This window comes from Cenococcum geophilum (genome assembly GCF_001692895.1).
Source record: "Cenococcum geophilum 1.58 unplaced genomic scaffold K441scaffold_13, whole genome shotgun sequence".
Classification (NCBI taxonomy): domain Eukaryota; kingdom Fungi; phylum Ascomycota; class Dothideomycetes; order Gloniales; family Gloniaceae; genus Cenococcum; species Cenococcum geophilum.
The window spans coordinates 633277-654165 of NW_027137571.1; the positions used below are offsets into that span (position 1 = coordinate 633277).

A 20889-nucleotide genomic window follows, 5' to 3' on the forward strand; every position below is an offset into this window, starting at 1 on the left:
GCCTTGCGCCCTCCCGCGGTTTTCCCGTCGCTTTGCCTCTTTAGCAATAGTCTCGATTGTTTGACCCAAGTACATTTTAAGTCAAGGGAGGCAACAACTCTATCACGGTCAACTTAGGAGGGCCGCCAAAGCGCCAACCATAATCTAAAGATGAAGTTCAATATCGAGTGGGTTTGGGAGTGCCGCAAGCTGAAAACCTTAACTGATCGGCGTGCAGTACTCTTCCCGTGCTTTTCCCGTACCCTAGGATATACCCAGAGCAATATGAGTACATGTGCGATCTCAAGCGCACTCTGGATGCAGGCGGGCACTGTGTTCTTGAGATGCCTTCAGGCACAGGTAAAACTGTGTCTCTGCTCTCCTTGATTGTGGCGTACCAGCAGCATCATCCTGAGAAGCGGAAGCTGATCTACTGCTCGCGTACCATGTCTGAAATCGAAAAGGCTCTAGCAGAATTGAAAGCGCTCATGAAATATCGAACTGAGCAGCTAGGGTACGAGGAAGAATTCCGCGGGCTAGGCTTAACAAGCCGAAAGAACTTATGTCTGCACCCATCAGTCAAGCGAGAAAAAAGCGGATCAGTAGTCGACGCGCGGTGTCGAAGCTTAACGGCTGGCTTTGTCAAAGAGAAGAAAGAACGTGGCGAAGATGTTGAGGTGTGCGTCTATCACGATAATCTTGACCTTCTCGAACCTCATAACCTTATACCACCTGGCGTTTGGACGCTGGACGGACTATTGAAATATGGAGAACAGCAAAAACAGTGCCCATATTTCACTGCCAGGAGAATGATGCCCTTTTGCAACGTGATAATCTACTCATATCACTACTTGCTTGACCCGAAGATTGCGGAACGAGTCTCGAAAGAGCTGTCGAAAGACTGCATTGTCGTTTTCGATGAGGCCCATAATATCGACAATGTGTGCATCGAGTCACTCAGTATAGATTTGACCGAGGATTCGTTGCGGAAAGCCACCCGTGGAGTTAATAATCTTGATCGCAAAATTACGGAGATGAAGTCCACAGATGCGGAGAAGCTACAAAGCGAGTACGCAAAGTTAGTAGAGGGTTTGCGGGAGGCAGATGAAGCTCGGAATGAGGATGCATTCATGTCGAACCCGACACTACCTGATGATCTCTTAAAAGAAGCAGTGCCCGGAAATATACGGAGAGCAGAGCATTTTGTGGCATTCTTAAAACGGTTCATAGAATATCTCAAGGTAAAGCTATCGCTTCATGGAAAGAAAGCTTACTAAACTATCCCTTCAGACTCGAATGAAGGTATTGCACGTAATATCAGAAACACCGCCCTCTTTCCTCAACCATCTCAAAGAACTTACATTCATCGAACGAAAACCGCTCCGCTTCTGTGCAGAACGTCTCACCTCCCTTGTCCGGACCCTCGAACTCATGAACATCGAGGACTACCAGCCCCTCCAAGAAGTAGCAACCTTTGCCACTCTCATTGCAACCTACGAGACTGGCTTCCTTCTTATCCTCGAGCCCTTCGAATCCGAAACTGCTACAGTACCCAATCCGATCTTACATTTTACGTGCTTGGATGCCGCTATCGCCATTCAACCTGTCTTCGACCGATTTAGCTCTGTCATTATTACTTCCGGTACTATGTCTCCTCTCGACATGTATCCAAAGATGCTCAACTTCGGCACTGTGATTCAAAAATCCTATACTATGACACTTGCCCGCAAATCTTTCTTACCCATGGTTGTAACTCGCGGCAGTGACCAGGGTATGGTCAGCTCTGGCTTCCAGATCCGAAATGACCCTTCCGTCGTTCGTAACTACGGCAACTTACTCACCGAATTTTGTAAACTAACTCCCGATGGCGTTGTTGTCTTTTTCCCTTCCTACCTGTACATGGAGTCCATTATCTCCATGTGGCAAGGCATGGGCATCCTCGATGTGGTCTGGAAATACAAACTCATTCTCGTCGAAACCCCAGATTCTCAAGAAACATCCTTAGCCCTGGAAACGTACCGTACAGCCTGCAATAATGGACGCGGCGCGGTTCTCCTCTGTGTGGCGCGTGGTAAGGTCTCCGAAGGAATAGATTTCGACCACCACTATGGGCGCACTGTGCTCTGTATTGGCGTGCCTTTCCAATACACGGAATCACGCATTCTGAAAGCTCGCCTGGAGTTCCTCCGTGAAACGTACCGTATCAAAGAAAATGAGTTCCTCTCCTTCGACGCTATGCGTCACGCCGCGCAGTGTCTGGGTCGTGTGCTCCGTGGTAAAGATGACTATGGAATCATGGTGCTGGCGGACAAACGGTTCCAAAAGAAGCGGTCGCAATTACCTAAGTGGATCCAACAGGCGCTAGAGGATAAGTACTCAAGTTTGAGCGTTGATCAGGCTGCGGCTGCCGCAAAGGCTTTCTTAAGAGAAATGAGTGTGCCATGGACGAGAGCGGAGCAGGAAGGAGTGAGCACATGGGGTCCGGAGGATTTGGCACGGCATAAGGCGAAGATGGAGGTAGAGGAGATTAGGAGGTTAGAGGAAGAGGCGATGAATTCAAACGGGGCGATGACAGAGGATGTGGTTATGGAAGATGAATTCGGGGGTGACGAATTTGACGATGCGGTTTTGGCTGGGTTAGATATGTGAAGGCTCTTCCTTTGCAGCGTAAATGAAGAGTAGCCCAATTTGTAGCCCAAATAAAAAAGGGATCCCCTTAATAATCTCGGTGGCCATTAGCTTGTGTCGTGTGTAACGGGAAGATAACAAATGCGCTTCCGCTATAAGATCGGTAGGTTTTGTGGTGCTTCAGAGAAGGAAAAGAGTTTGCATGTTTCAGATTAACTCAACCCCATGCATGTATCCATAGGAGGGTTTCTTCATTTAGTCCTCAACATGCCACGCGGAATTTAGATGAGTAGTTAAGGTACTTCAAAAGCATATATACAGAGGACAATTATAGATCTCTAAAGTTTCTGGGGCTACCTGCTCGAGCACAAATATGACATCAAAAATCAAGGGGATACCTCAACGGTACGAACGGCACCATTTCGGCCCCTTTGTCTCTCAAAATTGGAAAGGGATTTAGTAGAATGAGAATTCCTCGCAATTTCGTATGACTGTTCATTCGAGCGTTAAACTCTGAATCATTTCCTCGAGATGACATACCACATCTCCGTAAACGGCACTCTGCAACTCCTTCTTACTTAGGTTAGTACCGAAACCGAAATTGCATTGTAGACATCTCTGCACAATCCTTTGATATCTAAGACCGAGTGGGTGGTCTGACTCTGCAAGTCTCCGGGCTGTGAAGATCGGATCTTGGGCTTGCTCTTCGCAGAGGGCTTCAAGAGGTTTGATGTATCCAAGCTCCAAGAGCGCAATTCCTAGACAGAATAATGTGGAATTGTTGATACCATACTGGAGTTTTGTTTTTTGAAGCTGCAATGCGGGCAAAAAGCATGCGGGGGGCTCGATACCTTCCATAGGAGCAACCGATCTGCCCGAAGCATTCTCTGGAAACTGAGCACTTAGATGGAGAGTTTGCAAGGTCTTGTCTGACAGATCGTCAAACGTTCCGAAGAAGGAAAGGTGCTTGAGGCGCCATTCCTGGTTTAGCCATGGCGTTGAGTGGAATTGGAGAACTGCCGTTGCAATTCGAAGAGCAAGCTTAAGTCGAAGTACGGGGCTAAGAGCCACTTTACCATTATGCGTACATTGTAGGAGATGTTCTAGGGTTATTATCTCTTGATTATGGACTCGTTGCATTCCGGTATCGATGGCTTTTCGGTCAGCCGAATAAAGAACATGCCTGAAAATATTCGGGTTTTCCAAATATCCAATGCAGTTATTAGTGCCACAATGATCAGATGAGTAAAACTTCTGCCTGAGATGTTGGCAAAAATTCGTAATTTCGCAAAGGTTGATGACGTTAGTTTTGTCCGCGTTTGGAGTCTTAGTGTGGGATAGAGAATCCGTAGATGTCTGATCAATCGAGCAATCACCTCCGACAGCCGTCGAGCAATCATCTGTAAAGCGAACTTTCCTTCTCTTTAAAACTTTCTTTTTCAAAGATCCGTAGACCGACGAATTGACTGTAGCACCAACAGGCTCATGAATTTGAGGAGCGGTCTGGGGGTCGTGAAGAGTATGAGATAGCTCTCGACTAAATTCTGATTGATATAGGTTCTCTGTGGACGGTATGTTCAACGTTTCACTATTGACGCTTGTTGATTGAACATAGAACCAGAATGGTGGCAGCTCAATATCACTTTTATGAGCGGCGTCAGTCTTATGTAGCAGATTTTGTGTAAGGCATACGAGTTATATAGAATTACCTTCGCACTGATTCACCCCTTCCTTGGGTTTGCTTATAGGATATGGCCAGATCTAAACGCACGGTGTCCTTTACCTGTGCTTCAAGACAGAGTTTCGCGAAGTGCGCACTGTGAGCAGCATCAGAACAACACCACGCAGTGGAAAATGCCTCATGCAATTTATGTGAGGCTGTTTGAACCGTTGAATAGTAGGACGGCAATGATTTGCGTGCTATGCAGGATTGCGTGAAGATCCGCTTCCGCCGGAACTCTCCAATCTGCGACCGAAGATGGTTGAGATCAGCATTATGGTCACGCAAGCGGGCCAGGCTAGCCTCATAGCTCTCCTTTCTGAACGAGATAACGATGGAATCTCTAAGTCGGCGTACGGCGCGTTTAAGTGATTCACCCTGGAAGAAGGAATTGTTAGATCTAAATAGCGTTGGAACGGGTCGTCTAATTTCACCTTCAACTTCTCTGACGTGATGACGTCGAAACATCTTAATTCTTCCCCAACGTCCTCTAGAATGGTCTGTGTGTCCTCCATGATGTCTTTACAAGACTTATAGCTATCGCTTAGATAATTGTTCAATTGATTGTTGAGATCCTTGTCCCTCCACAAGCTATGCTCAAAATCTCCTAGCATAGCTTTTGTCCCATCATCATCCACTACCAGCTGTAGCAATAGATGGCATTCATTGAGGAACATGCGCTGTCGCACGCGAAACTGCTTCAGGATTCTTTCGACTTCCCGAGAATAGTGCCGGAAAATTTGAATCTTTTCGCAGGTTGTATGGTAGGCTTTTACTGCTTCAATCACCACTGGAAGGACGCCCAAAAACAACCCCACGACTTCTACCCCAGACATGATATCAGAGTAAGAATTGATAGAAGAGGGGGGAGGAATATAGTAGATGAGAAGGAACCTCCAGGTTGAGGATGCTTATGCTTTTCAGCAGCCTTTTATCAACGACATCAAATGCTCAGCCTCAGCCTTGTTACGCAGAGCAGAGCCATGTCATGTAGCTGTTTCCAAAAGGAATAAAATATGCTGCTCAGCCCCGTTCCACTCAGAAACAAATCTTCAGCCTGGACGTGGTGCATCTCTATTTATCGAGCCTAAAAGTAGTTCGCTTCCTGCTTCTTTGGCTTGCCATCCGTCTACAATTGCTGCTAATCCATAGGTGTACTAAGCTCCTGCTATTCCTCGATCTTCAATACTTTGTTCAAAGCTGGCCAGAAAAAAAGAGCCGCCCATGATGGGGCCGCCTCCTAGCGATATAGACTCCCAAACACTCAGCACATGGGCCATGGCCCCTAAAAGTGTCGAGGGCGAGAGACGTCAACAGGAAACTCGTTAGTTATCAGTTATTCATAGCAGTCATTCTTACACACTTATCTAATTAGAGTTTAGGGAAAGACCTTAAACGGCATATTGAAAACGAGGAGGAAGGTAGCCTGGTTCCTACTCGTCCACAATACGTGCATCCACCATTCCCGTCAACACCATCTTCGCTACTTCCTCCAAGCATACTGCCAGGGCCTAAATGGGACAAGTTCGTGTCAATAAAGGAATGGCAAGAGAAGACCTCACCAAATGTCGAGCCAGGAGAAGTAGACATTCTTAGCCGTCTCTATAAAAGCGGTCTTGACATCTTTTCGTCATTGATCCGAACCTCCCGAAAGCATCCTGAATTATCAAAGGATAAACAAGAGGCTGTTGAGCACCAATTCCAACTATTCCGACTTTGGGGCGATGACTTTGATACCCTCAGAGGAGGGCTTGATAGACACCTGCTGTACTCTCGGGATCTGCAACAAACTACCTTATCATTACTAATCTCTACGAGCGAGATCCTCTCTCAAAGTAGGCCACGGCATCCATACGATACAATTATGCACTGACTTTGTGCGTCTCATTAGGATTGATTCGTTATATGCTCCCTTCAGCAGATGCGCGACGTTCCGTATGGGAAACAACCAATATTGCAACTCTACTAGAGGAAGCTCGATACAGCAACTCAGAAAATACGGAGTTTGATGATGAAGCAAACAGAAGTGACCAGTCTGAAGCTGATTTCCCCACGGATTCTATTGACGAAGTTCTGGAAGACTTAAAGGTAGGAATACGTTGCCTCATTGACCTGATCCCCTCAATACTATGGCCAGCAGAAGATCCAGAGCATAGAGAGAAAGTTCCGAAACTAGATTTCCAGCAAGAGCGCACGGCTCATGAGTACTATTCCGACCTCCTAAGCAAAAGATTCCCTGAAGCAGACCCTAACTTAATTGAACGCTTGGGACAAGCAAACTGGACACGCTATAAACGTGGTCAGGCCGAAAGAGAAGCGAATATAGAAAAGGAGACCATCGATATTAACCCATCTGGATCAGTATATTCTCCGTCAAAATTTCATGATTCAGGTCTTGGAAGTTTAGCGCCTGCGCGAACAACATATACACAATCAATTGTGTCCTCGGGTGGAAGTAAGTCACGCATTCCACCTCTATCGCAAAACGCAAAGAAAGGCGAACCCTTCCGTTGTGACGCTTGCGGAAGGTCTATCCGCGTAAAGAGTGACCGCGAATGGAGGTATTAGGCCCCGCCGAGGTTTCCCAGCTTTATCAAGTTCTTAGCTTACGGTTCATAGAAAGCATCTTTACCATGACTTACAGCCGTACACCTGCTTTTATCAGGGTTGCCATTTGGGCGATGTTGCATTTAAAAGCCGGGACGTATGGGCTGAGCATCTTGTCTTAGATCATGCCTTGATTAGCGACGGCAAGGACGTGCAATGCCCTCTCTGTCTCAAAGTACCAATGCGAGATAGTGGCACTATATCAAGACATCTTGCTAGGCATATGGAAGAGGTTTCCCTCGGAGCACTGCCGCGCGGTGCAGATTCCGAAGCAAGTTCTGAGACAAGCTCGGTACATTCCAATGAGCTTTCGGTGGCAGATAGTGCGCCTCAGAAGAGAACCATCTCGACCAATCAGGCACCGCACGGTATCGTCGCCCAGATTCTCTTCAATTCATAGCCAACTCCCAGAATATACTTAGATCCAAGGTGACTGACACTAGGCAGACCCAATCGGCAACCAAGGCTACCTGGAACACTTTTCAGGCCCCACACACCAGCCCGACCAGCACCAATATAATAGTTACGAGTTGACCTCTCATGCGTTAGCCGAGAGCGTTCCTTTGCAAGCATATCCTTGGCCTGAGAACCAAGGCATCGCCACCCAAAGCTTGTATCCCTCACAACTCCCTCCAGATGTCGACGACGTTGGCGATACTTGGTCTTTCCCACAGCATACGCAACATTTGCCAGTCACTACCGGATTGCCACAGCAAAGACACAGGAGCTCCAGTCATATAACTGTTCCCAATATAAGACCCACCTTGAACGATCAGGCACCAGGTAGGGAGGGCTTAGTTGGGCCTCATTATCCTTTTACTACAGGTATATATGACGCCGCACCCTCGCCGCCTCAGGCGCTTCAACAACAGACATTGAACAGAATTCGTATCAACACCAGCGTCACCAATACCAACAGCATGGGTAACTTTGGTCCTGAAAAATCACCAATCCTACAACAGAATATGTCAGCACAGAATAGTCATAATAAAATACTCAGTCCAGTAAGCATGGGTAGCCAGAGGTCGTCGCATTTAAGTCTTCAGGAACCTCGCGCCGATTTCGAGGCACGTTCGACATCGCCATCGCCAGAAGCAAAGGCACAGGAGCTCAGTCATCTTACCACCCTTGGTGGTGGCCCTGCATTTGGCCCTCGACTCTCAAGATTCAAGACTATAGAAATCATCAAGATGCGCCATGAAGAAAACGAGAGGCGTAAGAAAGAGGAGGAAGTACGCCAAGTGCAAGCGAAGAGACAGCAACAGGCTGAGGCAGACGCTCAAAAGAGAAGGGAGATGGAAGTGTCTCAACAAGCTTCACAGTGTGGCACAAGTTATGTTGAAGACCAGACCACTCCAGCTGGCAGCAGATCAGACGAAAAGCGGAGTCATAGCATGACAATCTGGTGGGCTGAGCGTAAAGCCCGAGCTGCGGAGAAGAAGATAGCTGAAATGAAGGCTAGCGGACACCCAATCAAAGATTCTAGAGCAATTGGCTCTCCATCCTCAGTTACACTCACAACGGATAGTCCAATCGCCCCTGCATATAGTAGTGCTCCAGGAACCATGGGGACGGGAAGTGGCCTCGCAGCCCTTCCGTCTGGAGGTGGTGCGAGGAACCCGATTCCTCTCCTTGCCACCTGCTCCAACACACACGCATCGGAGAGCGCCGCTAGTTTAGACACTTCTTAGACCTGATACGTGATCCTAGAGCAATTGTATGTGAGGACTGCATAGATTCCAAAATGTTATAGATAAGTCTAAAGGTACTCCGCAGTTAGCTTTTCTGGACCCAACCGAAGCACATATGTACAAATTCCTCTGAAACCTCAGCCCCCAGCCTTCCTCTTTCGCATCGAACCCTGCGCAACCCACTGCTTTTCGCCCAAGAAATGGTCTAGCCCGGTCCGGCTCGGCTCGTATCCTACACCCTCATGAAGGCCTTTCGCAATATCCCTTGCCGCTCTCAAGCAATCGTTGACGCCCACTCCGTTATACGAATTACCCACGACTCTCAGTCTGCCGCCGAAAGAGTTCCGTAGCTGAGAATGCGCCTTCTCCATCCGCCCATCATGCCCCACCGTATACTGTGGTATGCAATCCTTCTGCAGCTTGGCGCGAGCAACGGTCGGCTCGTCGGTTACCCGTAGATGACGGGCGAGCAGAGTCCGCGCCATGTTAATGCCTTCTTCTTCCGAGGGGTAGCAGGACCACCCATCCCACCAATGGCCACCAAGGATGACTGTGATTTTAGTACCATCAACCGTGTCTTGGCCTCTAATGGCGTCGGAGTCGAAAATGATGCCGAGAGCCCGCTCGGGGTTTTGTTCGAAGGGAACACTCTGTGGGATTAAATAGCCAAAGCCTTCGACAGGCAGGAGTTTGGGCTTTGAGAAGAAGAGGTTGACCACCATAACTGTGACGGCATGGGTCTGGGCAAGAACAGAGAGTTGTGTTTTAGAATCTGATGTGCAGAGTTGGGAAAGGGTCTTTGAGAAGATGGTGGACACAACGACATCCTTTGAAGATGCCGAATCTTCGCTTTGGGTGGAAATCTAAGGATTAGTCAGTTTTTGAATATTGGTCCATTGGGCAGTAAATACGCACCTTCACCTTCTTTCTGCTATCACCTTCCATCTCGAGGTGTTTCACGGGTGTGTTCAGCTTGATAGTAATTTGGCCGTTCTTCTGCACCGTTCCCGCTAAGCGGTCGACTAACTGTTGTATGCCATTTCGAAAGGAAAATACACTGCATGCAGCCAAAGACCTCTCAAATCCTGGTTCCAGGTTCTGATTTTTAAAATCCATGACCATATCTCTATCACGTACAGGCATCATGACAAATGGTGCTCCAGCAGGACGTAGTGTCCTCTCATATAGTCCTCTAGCAATGCTTCCCTCCTGACCCTCATAGTACCAGGGCAGGGGGAATAAAGATTTGACACTCAACTGCCACACGTCACCAGCGTATATGCCATGCATGAGCGCAGATACAAGGTTGTTCGCTATTCGTGGATCCACTCGTCGAGAGAAGAAGGAACCAACAGACTCATCTGCCAAAGTAGATGGTCTCTTGTCTCGAAAGATTTCCATTAAGGCTCCCGTAAAAAGGCCGCGGAAGACTGGCTCCGAAAGTAACATTCGCGCTATATCGAAGAGAGTCGTTCCCGGAGATGGCATCCGTACTAAGTGGTCCGGATAGTATATAAATCGGTTCAGCGCGGACGAGGCAGTTTTTGGGGTATAGATAGTGTCTCCAATTAACCCCAATTCCTGAATCTACATGTCAGGTGTTAGTAGATATATTTCATATTTGGCAATTGGCTCAAGTGTACTAGATGCGACGTGACCAAGCTGCTTAGCCCAGTCCGAAGCGTTCGTGGGCCATGCTCAAAGAGTACCCTCCCACCCGGGACCTCAGCGTGTGTAGACTGTAACCATCCGCCTAGCCGCGGACCTGCCTCATAGATGGTAATCTTAGCTCTTGGAAATTCTTTAGAGATATAATATGCGCTGGCAAGGCCGGTGATGCCCCCACCAAGAACAGCGATTTCTTGCTGCGCCCCCTCGGTAGTGGTAGAAAAGGAATGGCGATTCCATTGCGAGGAGAGGACAGGTCTGGCCGGGACATGCTTTAATGACGACTCGAGGAGGTTGACATGCCTCCTGAGACGCATTGCACCGTACGGAACGAAAGCGTAGGTTTTCGGAGGATGTGGCTCTCCATAAAATCGGCGGCGGTGGTCTGGCTAGAAGTGACGCACGCGATTTTTTCGAGATGACATGGAGCTCGCGCACTGTCAGCCTCGGAAAGCGTTCAACATAAGGGTCACTAATTCAAGACGCGAGATAATAGCTTCTAGGAACTATGGCAAGGAGATCCAGTTCCCCAGGCCAAGTGAAAAGAGTCCATTCTACGGAAAAAAATCTCTCAATTTCCCCAATCGATTGAGCTTTCCACTCCATAAAACATTCATCCCCTGAATCATGCCAAAGCCATAGCTATGCCTTCCTTTCCTTAAAACGCCAGATCCCAATGTTATACATGGCCACAAATCAATGATCTCCTGGGCCAACTTCATGACTTTGCACATTACCCTCCTCATTCCTTCGGGATATCCATCAAGTAATGATCTGAGTCTCCACCTCCTGGCTAGACCTGCCCGGCAAAATAAGCTCCTCCTCTCCATCCTCATCAACGAATTTCCTCTCACTAACATGCTCCTTCTTTTCATGGTTTGGTGTCCACACTTTATCCTCGAACGAACCCCTCTTTTGGCCATCTGCATGCTTGAACGGACAATATGCGTTCTTGCATGGGTTGAACTTGCACGTGACTTTGCTGTGAGCGAACTTGCAATTTGGAACGGTGCAATCAGCTCCATTACGGCAAGGTGGCATTGAAGGGTGTCTGAATGGGCAATTCTGTTGATCTCGGCAATTGGGATAGAATATGCAATCTTGCTCTGCCTTATGAGACTGTCTCTGTGCCGGCGACGGGTGTTTTCCAACACACTTTTTATTCATACAAGCAGCTGCAAACGGGCATGTGTCGCTCATGTCGACCGACGTTCCAGGCGGAGCAGCGGGAGACTGGTGTGCAAATGGGCATTCCGCCTTTGTACATGACAGATCGAATTTGCACATAGTTTGTGAAGGGTCCAAAGGCGATTTTGATTGAGAGACCTCAACGTCCATGGAGGATGAAGGCACTCCGTTAGCATCAGGTTCTACGCTGTCCATCATGGCTTCATCCTGTTGCTCTTTCTTTGCGAATTTATTGGAATGTTGCGGGTGTCGCCTGTCGTTCTGTCTCTGAGATTGGTGGTCAACACGGTCGAAAAGTGATTTACCGGATTGGGCCTGGTTCGCGCCTTGAAAGTTAGGGTTGATGAAAGGCATAGGCGTCGGTCCGGAAAATAATTGCTGCATCAGCTGAGCTTGCTGCTCGTACATCTGCAATAGCGCCATCTGTTGTTGTGGGCTCATGAGAGGATTCATAGGTCCATTCGGACCTATTTGAGACACAGGCATTCCGTTCATCCCTCCCATGGTGCCCATAGCACCCATACCCCTGCCGTTCGTCACGGCAGCAATGCCGCGATTTAGCTGACTTCTAGGGCCTCTGGGTGGCTCCCTGCCGGAGTGCGAGTTGATGCGCCCTGTTCCTGTTGTCCCTCGCACCCTGTGTAGCGCGGAGTCGTCCGACCGATCCATAGCCTTGTTAAGTTGTCCCAGTATACGCTTGTCTCGAGGCTTATGAGTAGCACTCCCATTTCGCATTGCTTTTGGACCTGTAGGTCTTGATTGATATGTTAGTACTGTAGTAGAAAGAGTTCGGAAAATAATGATCAGGGCATACATTGCTCCTGCTGCTGCTTCCGCCGTATCCCCCATTTCAGCATCGTGATTTGACGATAGACCGTTTCCATTAGCCCCTTCGCTTTGGCTGTTTTGATTGCTCGAAGATCCCGACTCGCCTGCGCTGGAAGCGCCAGCCTGATCGCTACCATTGAGTTGCTTGCTAAGTATATCGACCTGTTGGAACAACCACCGTGAGAAGTTAACTGCGCCGTCATCCTCTGGGCCGAGGCCTAGAAGATCGTTCGACAGCTCTGAGGCGATTTGTTCCTGCGTCTTTCCGTTTGCAAGCATGAGGATAATATATTCAGACAAAGCAGAGTCGTCCAGCCCACCGGTGGTCCACCCGGCCTCCGCGAGTCTTGGCTGAACGACATTCTGCAAGGCAGTCGCAAGAGGTGTGCCGACAGAGACTTCGACAGCCATGGTGAAAGCTGGAGGAACGGCGAGAGGAGGCGGCGCGGTTGACTGGCCTCGCGGAGAACAAAGGTGGCGATGCTAATGGTTCTCTACAGCGCGAGGGTGTGAGAGATAGAATAATGATATAGAGATCGAGGGGGGAGAGGGGTTCAAAGCGGGATATGGTGTGTACGAGTAAGAGTGCAAGTGTAGTGTGACAATAGCAATGAGTGAATAGAAGTTATCGACAATAGGCGTGAAGCCAAACCTAAGGCAGTGACGGCCGGATTCGGCTCTGGAAACTGACTAATGTGCCACGTGACCATTTGATGACGGTTTTCTTTCGCGGTTCACTTTTCGCTGTAACTTCAACTTCTTCTCACTTGGGCCTATTACTGCACTCCCACCACGCCCTTCTATCCCTCTGATCTCTAATTCTCCTCACCCTGCTCTCTGAGCCTTAACTCTCGCCATGTCTCGCGGAGGCACTACTCTCTACGTTACTGGCTTCGGCCACGGAACACGCGCTCGCGATCTTGCCTACGAATTCGAACGGTATGTCTCCTACGCATAGTAAACCCGCATCGGCCGTCCTCGTCGTCATTCACCGAATCTATGTCGATCTACTACATATTTTACTACCTCCCCCTGCCTCATCGATTGATCGGTCGCTCGATGAAACCCTCCTTTCCCTATGTATCCAGCGTTAGCCGCACGCGCAGCGATATCGAACCCTTGACCTCCTCACACGTCGTTCCTTCCGTTATCGCTCCAACATCACAACCAAATCTAACATCCTCACGAAGGTATGGGCGTCTCGTCCGCTGCGACATTCCGGCACCTCGCTCTGCATCCAGCCGGTTGTAAGTTGTCCTACGCAACAACCAAAAGAGTGATACTGAGATTGTCAGGTTCGCTTTCGTTGAGTACGAGAGCCGTCGTGACGCTGATGATGCTTATCATGAGATGCATAATAAGCGCATTGGCCGTGATGACCTTTTAAAGATTGAGGTACTGTTTATATCCGTAATTTATACTTACAATTGGCTTTCTTACTAACATGTAACAGTGGGCTCGTACTCCTCCCTCTGCTTCCTGGCGCTTTGACTCAGGGTCTGGTCGCGATCGTCCCCCACGCCGTGAACGCTCCCCTCGCCGTCGTAGTGTGTCCCCCCCCCGCCGCGGGCGTGGCGACTATTCTCCTCGAAAGGATGATCGACGTGAGCGAGACTACGACCGACGTGACCGCGATCGCTCCCGAAGCCCTGATGACCGCGACCGGGATATGAAAGATGTCCGCGACCGTGAAGACGACCGGGAGAACGGTACTAACGGAGACGACCGCAAGAGTATGCCGCCAGAACCAGTCCCAGCCCCTATGGATATATAGCTCATGACTGTCGCAGTCGAATCCCCTCAACCAGGCGTCCACGACGACCTTGACACCGCTGAGTAGATTGCTCTCACCCACTGTCTGTTATTAGCAGCTTGGGAACATTGCTCAAAGTTGTCCACACTATACTTACCATTTTATGTAAAATGCAGGCAAACTTGGGCGGTTTCAAAAGTGTAGGATTGGCTTATAAATCCCACCATGGCACAGGTTCTTTCTTTTTCCCTCACTTCGGCGGTGGTTACGAAATTGTTTTGTTTGTCCACATTTCCGGGATCCTTCTTAAAATTGATCATCTTAGCAGTCCGATATCGAGCGGCACGAGGCAGATACCTAATTTTGCGGTCGATTTCGGCGAACGTCCTCACGATGCGGTCGAAGATCTGGTCGGTCGGTTCGGTTTCTACCCCTCTATACATCACTGTACTATACGAAACGGTCACCCTTAGTTTATCGATCCTCCTTCCTCCGAACACATGGCGAAATCGGTCTCGGTATATGCTACTTAACTCAGCCTTAATTGACTCAAGCCCATATGTTTGTAGAGTTGTGATGATTGTCTGCTCGGAGCTCAAATTGCAGCTATGCGATTGCAGTGAGTGATATGCTTTCACCTAGGCCGAAACTCGAAAATATCAATTAAGTACCAGCATATTTATAACAGACGTAACTATACAGCAAATGCACAATTCAAAAACCAATATCAGGTTGTTGTTGCCTTAGACAAACCAATGCCTGATTGTACAAGTTCAGAACAGAAACATGATGTCAAGCATTCCTCGAGGCCAGTGATCTTTGCTAATCCAAAGCCCATACCAGCCGATGACGCCTTGCTATCAAGTCCAAGTAAAATCATTCCAACAGCTCCTTGCAGCAACACATTCCCAGAAACCCGTCCGGCAGGCAGAGCAATTATTAGGCTTCTTCCCAACCCCTTCCATCGCGATTCAACCTCATTTTGCTCCCCTACCCTCTCTCTCCCTCACCTCTCCCCTGAAGTGTTGTCTCTGCAGTCCAGTCCTTAAAAGAGGCAGTCTATGCAACAACAGCAAGCCAATGCAGCCATCAATGCAGCCATCAGCCCACTCCCTCCACCTCCCCTGCGATTGTCATAGCCTCCCGGTGGGCCCTGCCCGTAGTACATGCCCTGCTGTGGCGGGNACTGCTGGCCATAAGGCCCTGGTGGCGGATACGGACCCTGAGCGTATGGGTTTGAGCCATAATAATCACGGTCGGAGACTCCTGGCGGTGGGGACTGGTAGTAAGGCTGGGGTGATGGGGTAGGCTGAGGATATGGCCGGGTGTCGTGGTAAGCGGCGGGAGGTGCTTGGAGTAACCCTGGAGGCGGACCAGGAGGTGCGTCCTAGGAAATGTTAGGTTTGAGGTTTAATATGTTGCAGGGATATTCAGAGATGTACGTATTTGTGAGCCATTGATGAGGTGGTGATGTTGAGGTTTGGAGCTTGCGGGGTTTTTAAAGGGTCGAAACCGCGCGGTTAGGCTGGAGGTGTGGCTTGGTGTGATTCGCGCTGATTGGAGCAGGGATTTTGAGGTGCAAGAAGAGAAGATAAAGAAAAAGTATTACAGCACGAGAGATTAAATATCAGAGGATGAAGGAGAAGTAGCAAGTCGAGTGCGCGTTCAACGAAAGACCTAATGGGATTCTTTGGGAAGAGTGTGGCTGAGCAAACCCTGCGTCTATGCGCAATACTAAGCGTCAAACGCTAACGGTTTCGGGCATAGAAAACATGCTGGAATCTTTACCTGAGTGGGATCCCCCACCAAAATCGGCAACTTTTCATAGAGATTCTCCAGAACGATCAGTATTCTCACGACAGCATTAGATCAAATTTTATGAAGCTCTTGATTACTATGAAAATAGCGATCGCGATCAAATCTACGGTGTTTTGAAGCCTCAATGGTCATTATGAGGTGGAGCTATGTTTTGGTAGGTAAGCACACTAATAAGCGAGCGTTTCCCGTCCCACGGCTTTTTCAGTATGCCTGGGCCTCGCTGTGACGACCTCTGTATTACATGCCACACATATAAGTTTCAGATGTCTCGAACCATTCAGTCACGGCATATCTAATTTTCAACATCACATCTCCGAAAGTGGAGAGTCCAGGGTGGTTTAGAGGCCAACCTAGACAACAACCGAGATCACTAACAACTTTTCGTGAAGTTCTATTTGCGGCCATAAAGAGCCCGACAACCATTGGAAGCCTGCTTAAGAGGAAAACTAACTTTACTAGCACCACTAGAAACACTTCTCACCACCTCCTTCGCTGTTATCTTATCAAATACGAGATTTCTGCAGGCTGTTTTTTTATACGCCTTTCCCCGCCATGTGACTTGCAAGGCAGAATCACAGTAATGAGGCGGAGTAATACGAAACTCTACGGTTGTAGTTATATTCATATGTTGACGGAGTTTTACTCCATCCGTCATTGATGAACGGCAACTCCTCACAATGAAGTGCTTCCCTTATTCAGATTCTTTAATTACCGCTCTAGTTTCCTTTTCTATTATCCCATTGGTAACCGCAGCAGCGCTTCAAAACGTCACTCTACCCCTCCCTAAAGGTACTTCGAATCATGGTGATCCAAACTTATTATGTACACCAACAAGGTGGACAGACCTTGTTAGCTTTTATCTCCTCAATTATGTCGCCCACGCTGCAACAGTCATTGCGAGGCCAGGAGAGAGACCCTTCGAGTTCGCTGTAACGGTGGTAGGGTGTCTGCTATTCCCTACAATTGGCGCGTTCAGGGGCATAGAGGCCATGATGAGCGGAGCTGTTTTTGCGAAGTCTCAGCTGCAGAAAGCCGCTCGAACCGGTGCGCTATGCATGCTAGTTAGATCTCCTGACTGGAGACCAGCCGCTGGCGAGCGTGTGCCACACGCTGTCCTCCAATACCCACCACCAAAGGAGACAGGTAAGTGCACTAGCTTAACCTTGCTGGGAACCTTGCCTGCGCTAACTGGGCTTAGACTTCCCTCACCCATCACTTGATCGACCTGCTGCACACATCTCTGTGTATGAGACTCCTTGGAGCCAATCGACCTTCAAACGCCCTATTTATGTCATAACAGAATTAGTGCATGGCACTTATAGAATTCCCGAGGGGTATAGTTTAGCTATCGTACCATCAGACGCTGTTATCCTAGATCTTGATGGAGGTACTGGATCGAGCGCAGTATCCTGCAGCTACAGTTTTGTCAAAGCCCTGGTTGCTCTTGCACAAACAGCCTATGCCACTTCCACATTGTATCGCTCACGCGGGGACCAGATAGCACGATATGGATATGCAGCCTTCGGCCTCACTGTCGCCCCGTACGCCGTCATGTCGATAGTTAACCTCCTTGGTAACCTCTGCTCCCCAGATTATCCTGCTCTCTATCTTGTCGAGTCTTCAATTATGGACGAGGCGCGTCAGCGGCCCCTTGGATACTTCAGTGGAACCGTAGGTAGGCTTGAAGAAGAGCACGTTTTGGATATAAGAGGATCTACTCACGATCTGAGCCAAATTGTTGGGCCTTTGGAATTTCGTCAAACCTTCGGCGATGAACTATCGGTTCGCTTTCGTATTTTGGCCGATATGCCAAGTCAACTAGGACTTTATCCAGAAACAGTGCTGCATTATTTGAGCTTTTCCGATAAGGTTTCAATGGAATCCGTGTCAGGGTCTTCCGTTGGGGAAGAGAAAACCTGGGCAGTCCTGGAAGATGCAACTACAGAATGTGATCCTGTTATTCGGGTACCATCATGCAACCCTTTCAAATCCACATCGAGCCCAGTAGAAGTATCAAAGTATAGTATCAGACGAACACGCCCAGCGAGTTCCGCAAAACTTCAAAAAGTAAATATCGAACTTGAAGATTTGGTCTCGCGCCGCAAGACGTTCCTCAGAAAGAGAGTTTTAGAGTATATTCTTGCCATTCTCCTCGGCGTTATCCCATTGATTATTAACGGTGCTATGTCACACTTCCATCCGCGTTCAAGCACTCCTAACCAGCGATCATGGACTATGGTTTGGCTTGCACTTGGAGTCGTTTCTGGGCTCTCGTACGTCCTATTGCAGAGATCTAAGCAAGGAGACCGGAAGCATCAGAAACTTGCTAGAAAGTGGTGGTCCCCATTTCTCACACTAATTGGGTACATTAATGGGGCTAGTCCTGCTATTGGTGGCTTCTTGGTCGTTGGCCAGATGCTGAACGAGTATGACTCATGTGTTCGACTAGGATAGGAGTACTACTTTTTTCGAAAATTCTGCTCTTCCATCTTTCTTTCCCTTCGATACCTTATGGTTGAATCTTAGCAAGTTAGGTTTCACGTATACGTTGTAATGATCAGGACACGCGATGTGGTTCGTTATCAACTTAGTCTGAAACCCTAGGGGTACCTTTTTATAGCCTGGTTTTACCGCAATGTTGGACGTTGCACTCCGGACCGATATACGAAATTGCTACCTAGTCTAAGTCAGTGCTTTTATCAATATTCAATACTGGTCTAAGTTTTCAATGGTATTCTACCTATTTCATTGGTGTTTATGGCATTCAGCAGGATTGAAGTCTTTCTCTGCCTTCTTGCCGAAGTTACGTTACCCAGAGATAGACTTAAATGATCGACAGCCGTCAAATCCGAATGATTTACAGACAGCAATCGACATACCCTGGTCTCAGACATTTTTCATATCATATCGACGAGGACCCAGGCTCAACCCTTTCTTCCATTCCGTGTCAAGTGACTAAGAGATATAATTGCTCTTGCATATAGCTAAATTGTAGAACATATGTTCAGAACAGAGCACCGGGGAGAGCATCTTTCTCCGAAAACTCCTTGTCCAAATCCCACACCGCCTCAATCGTCCACATACGGCAGCCCTTCGGCTGGCTCGTACCCAGAAAAGTAAAATTTGGGTCCGCGCTCGTTCGAATTAACCACTGTAAGCATAAGTAGGTCCATTGTGCTGCGGCATTGTGTTAGGGTTTCTGTGCTAGTGGAGAGGAGGAGAGACTCACCGCATAATGCCCTCATCCCACCTACTCACGCCACCTGGCTCCGGCAAGCACCACTCATTGATCAGAATCCTCGCGCCCTCCTTAAGCGCCGGGATCTGGCTGCGTAGGGTTTGCACGCCATACTCGTCGCTCCGGCCATGGGAAATCCAGCGGAAGAGATAGATGTCTGCGCCGCGGACGGGCTGGGGTGTGAAGAAGTCATACGGCATGAAGGAGACGCGGGAGCGGAGCTCTTCGGGGATCCCGGCTTCGGCTCCAGTGATCACGCGGGCTAGGTCTTGGTTTATGAATTTGAGGGATTGGTGCGCTCTTGCGGGGACAAAGGAGGTGAAACCGATGCCAGGGCCGACCCAGAAATATGATTAGCAGTTGATCTCCTAGGCCTGTAAAACATTATGAATGATACAAATAGGTCGTGAGGTGAAGTTGGGATAATCAGTCAGGATGTTGAAATAATGGCTGAGTGTGAGTCCGTGCAAAGTTATGTGTGCTCCTGTAGTGAACTCAGACCAATACATGTGAGACCAAAAATGGGATCCGAAGTTACATCCACAACCGTCCCCTCCCTAATCCTGCCCCATGGATAATGCTCCGCCAAGAAGTCAACTTCATACCTTACACCCTCACTAAAACTCTTCGTGCTAATTCCAAACCGTTTTAGCCGCTCCGGATCACTTCCCAACATCTCAACCCAGTGCTTATCGGTATTAAACGCGACCTAAATAACAGTATGCAGCGGGTCCTTGCTGCCTGGCCACTTATCCACCGCGTCTACCGTGCACAAGGCCGGCTTACCCAGGTCTTTAAGGTGCACTCCGATCCAGGACTGAATTTGGATGTCCTCTGCAATCAGGCGTGAGGCCGCCGTGTGTGCAATCGTGCCTTTTATGGGCTCGTGAAAGATGCGATTCGTCATTGCACGGCGACATATGCGGCGGGGGTTGCGTTCGTCAAGGCTGGTGCGTGTGGAAAATTCTGAGTATGTGATGGTGCTGTCGGCGGCGAAGGCGGAGGCAATCTTGAAGTGGTAGATGGCGAGGAAGGAGATGTTGTGGTTGCCCTATCAAGGGGTGGGATGAGTTGTACATCTAGCTTCGGCATGAAGACCTGTAAAATGAATATATATCAAAAAGGGTCATTGAATTTAAATAGCTCCTTAGAACACCCATATTTCCTTCTCTTTCAAGTGCTGAGATACCTTCTCTCATAGTGTAATCAGAAATTCCATTAGCGAAAATGTCCACTTACATCCCACGTTAAATATCTCACTAAATCAGTTGGTCCCGCTATCAAATCCCTGAGTTCTTTTGTCAGATCAAGCAACTCAATCCTGATCTTTTGCACATCCTCGTCCCCCCTCGCAATGACCAGTTCTACCGGCGCATTGGCGTCAAAAGAGGGCAGAGGAAGGCCTTTAGCATCCAGATAGAATTAATCTGGGCAGTCTTTTGCGCGATGAGCGTCGACAATTCTGTCAAGCGGGTTGATGAGGTTGAGGCTGGAACCGGTGCCGTGGACATGGTGTCAATCTCGTATGGTATTGGCAGAAGCGGGAGGCTGCACCTGCGTAACCAGGCGCTTGGACTTCCTGTATATGAATGACTAGGATGTCCACGTACCCCCTACCAACAAAATCAGCCTTGAGAAATTGGTGTTGTTGTACATACAACGACACTGTAATGACATTACTCACGTAGCCTCCACAAGGAATAAAACTGACTCGGTGATAGGCAATTCTTGCACTAAATGACAGCAACATCTCCTGGCACAGGAGAAAGCC

General features: G+C 48.6%; 9 protein-coding genes across 9 annotated transcripts; 5 read left to right on the forward strand and 4 right to left on the reverse strand.

Annotated features, from left to right (window-relative positions):
• The first annotated feature begins 97 nt into the window (after positions 1-97).
• On the forward strand, positions 98-2712 carry K441DRAFT_607378 (DNA repair helicase). Its single transcript, XM_067645436.1, has 3 exons — positions 98-167; positions 218-1220; positions 1270-2712. The coding sequence occupies exons 1-3, from the start codon at positions 151-153 to the stop codon at positions 2626-2628; spliced, it is 2379 nt and encodes a 792-aa protein (XP_067505872.1). The 5' UTR covers positions 98-150; the 3' UTR covers positions 2629-2712.
• Positions 2713-2927: 215 nt separating this feature from the next.
• K441DRAFT_656970 (uncharacterized protein) lies at positions 2928-5039 on the reverse strand. Its single transcript, XM_067648100.1, has 3 exons — positions 4762-5039; positions 4317-4705; positions 2928-4249 (listed from the first exon to the last, which is right to left on the reverse strand). The coding sequence occupies exons 1-3, from the start codon at positions 5002-5004 to the stop codon at positions 3103-3105; spliced, it is 1779 nt and encodes a 592-aa protein (XP_067505873.1). The 5' UTR covers positions 5005-5039; the 3' UTR covers positions 2928-3102.
• Positions 5040-5464: 425 nt separating this feature from the next.
• Positions 5465-7334, forward strand: K441DRAFT_607384 (uncharacterized protein; the record flags this gene model as incomplete). Its single annotated transcript, XM_067645437.1, has 4 exons — positions 5465-5651; positions 5710-6162; positions 6219-6888; positions 6947-7334. Exons 1-4 carry the CDS (start codon positions 5552-5554, stop codon positions 7332-7334), a joined length of 1611 nt encoding a protein of 536 aa, XP_067505874.1. The 5' UTR covers positions 5465-5551.
• A 1323-nt stretch (positions 7335-8657) lies between these two features.
• Positions 8658-12934, reverse strand: K441DRAFT_607386 (Protoporphyrinogen oxidase). Its single transcript, XM_067645438.1, has 6 exons — positions 12296-12934; positions 11093-12235; positions 10895-11067; positions 10269-10678; positions 9541-10212; positions 8658-9488 (listed from the first exon to the last, which is right to left on the reverse strand). The coding sequence occupies exons 1-6, from the start codon at positions 12718-12720 to the stop codon at positions 8763-8765; spliced, it is 3549 nt and encodes a 1182-aa protein (XP_067505875.1). The 5' UTR covers positions 12721-12934; the 3' UTR covers positions 8658-8762.
• Positions 12935-13165: 231 nt separating this feature from the next.
• Positions 13166-14149, forward strand: K441DRAFT_551588 (uncharacterized protein; the record flags this gene model as incomplete). The annotated part of the gene is made up of 5 exons (XM_067643108.1): positions 13166-13248; positions 13500-13556; positions 13605-13704; positions 13763-14059; positions 14084-14149. The coding sequence occupies 5 exons, from the start codon at positions 13166-13168 to the stop codon at positions 14147-14149; spliced, it is 603 nt and encodes a 200-aa protein (XP_067505876.1).
• K441DRAFT_45017 (uncharacterized protein) lies at positions 14056-14798 on the forward strand. Its single transcript, XM_067641690.1, has one exon. It carries the CDS (start codon positions 14288-14290, stop codon positions 14687-14689), a length of 402 nt encoding a protein of 133 aa, XP_067505877.1. The 5' UTR covers positions 14056-14287; the 3' UTR covers positions 14690-14798.
• Positions 14799-15107: 309 nt separating this feature from the next.
• Positions 15108-15519, reverse strand: K441DRAFT_694910 (uncharacterized protein; the record flags this gene model as incomplete). Its single annotated transcript, XM_067652766.1, has 2 exons — positions 15108-15449; positions 15505-15519. 2 exons carry the CDS (start codon positions 15517-15519, stop codon positions 15108-15110), a joined length of 357 nt encoding a protein of 118 aa, XP_067505878.1.
• Positions 15520-16344: 825 nt separating this feature from the next.
• K441DRAFT_694911 (uncharacterized protein) lies at positions 16345-18806 on the forward strand. Its single transcript, XM_067652767.1, has 2 exons — positions 16345-17023; positions 17079-18806. Exons 1-2 carry the CDS (start codon positions 16558-16560, stop codon positions 18332-18334), a joined length of 1722 nt encoding a protein of 573 aa, XP_067505879.1. The 5' UTR covers positions 16345-16557; the 3' UTR covers positions 18335-18806.
• On the reverse strand, positions 18472-20537 carry K441DRAFT_714177 (S-adenosyl-L-methionine-dependent methyltransferase; the record flags this gene model as incomplete). The annotated part of the gene is made up of 5 exons (XM_067653956.1): positions 18472-19057; positions 19110-19416; positions 19614-19794; positions 19837-20169; positions 20358-20537. Coding segments are annotated over 5 exons (1110 nt in total), but the record flags the coding sequence as incomplete, so codon positions are not given.
• Positions 20538-20889: the final 352 nt, after the last annotated feature.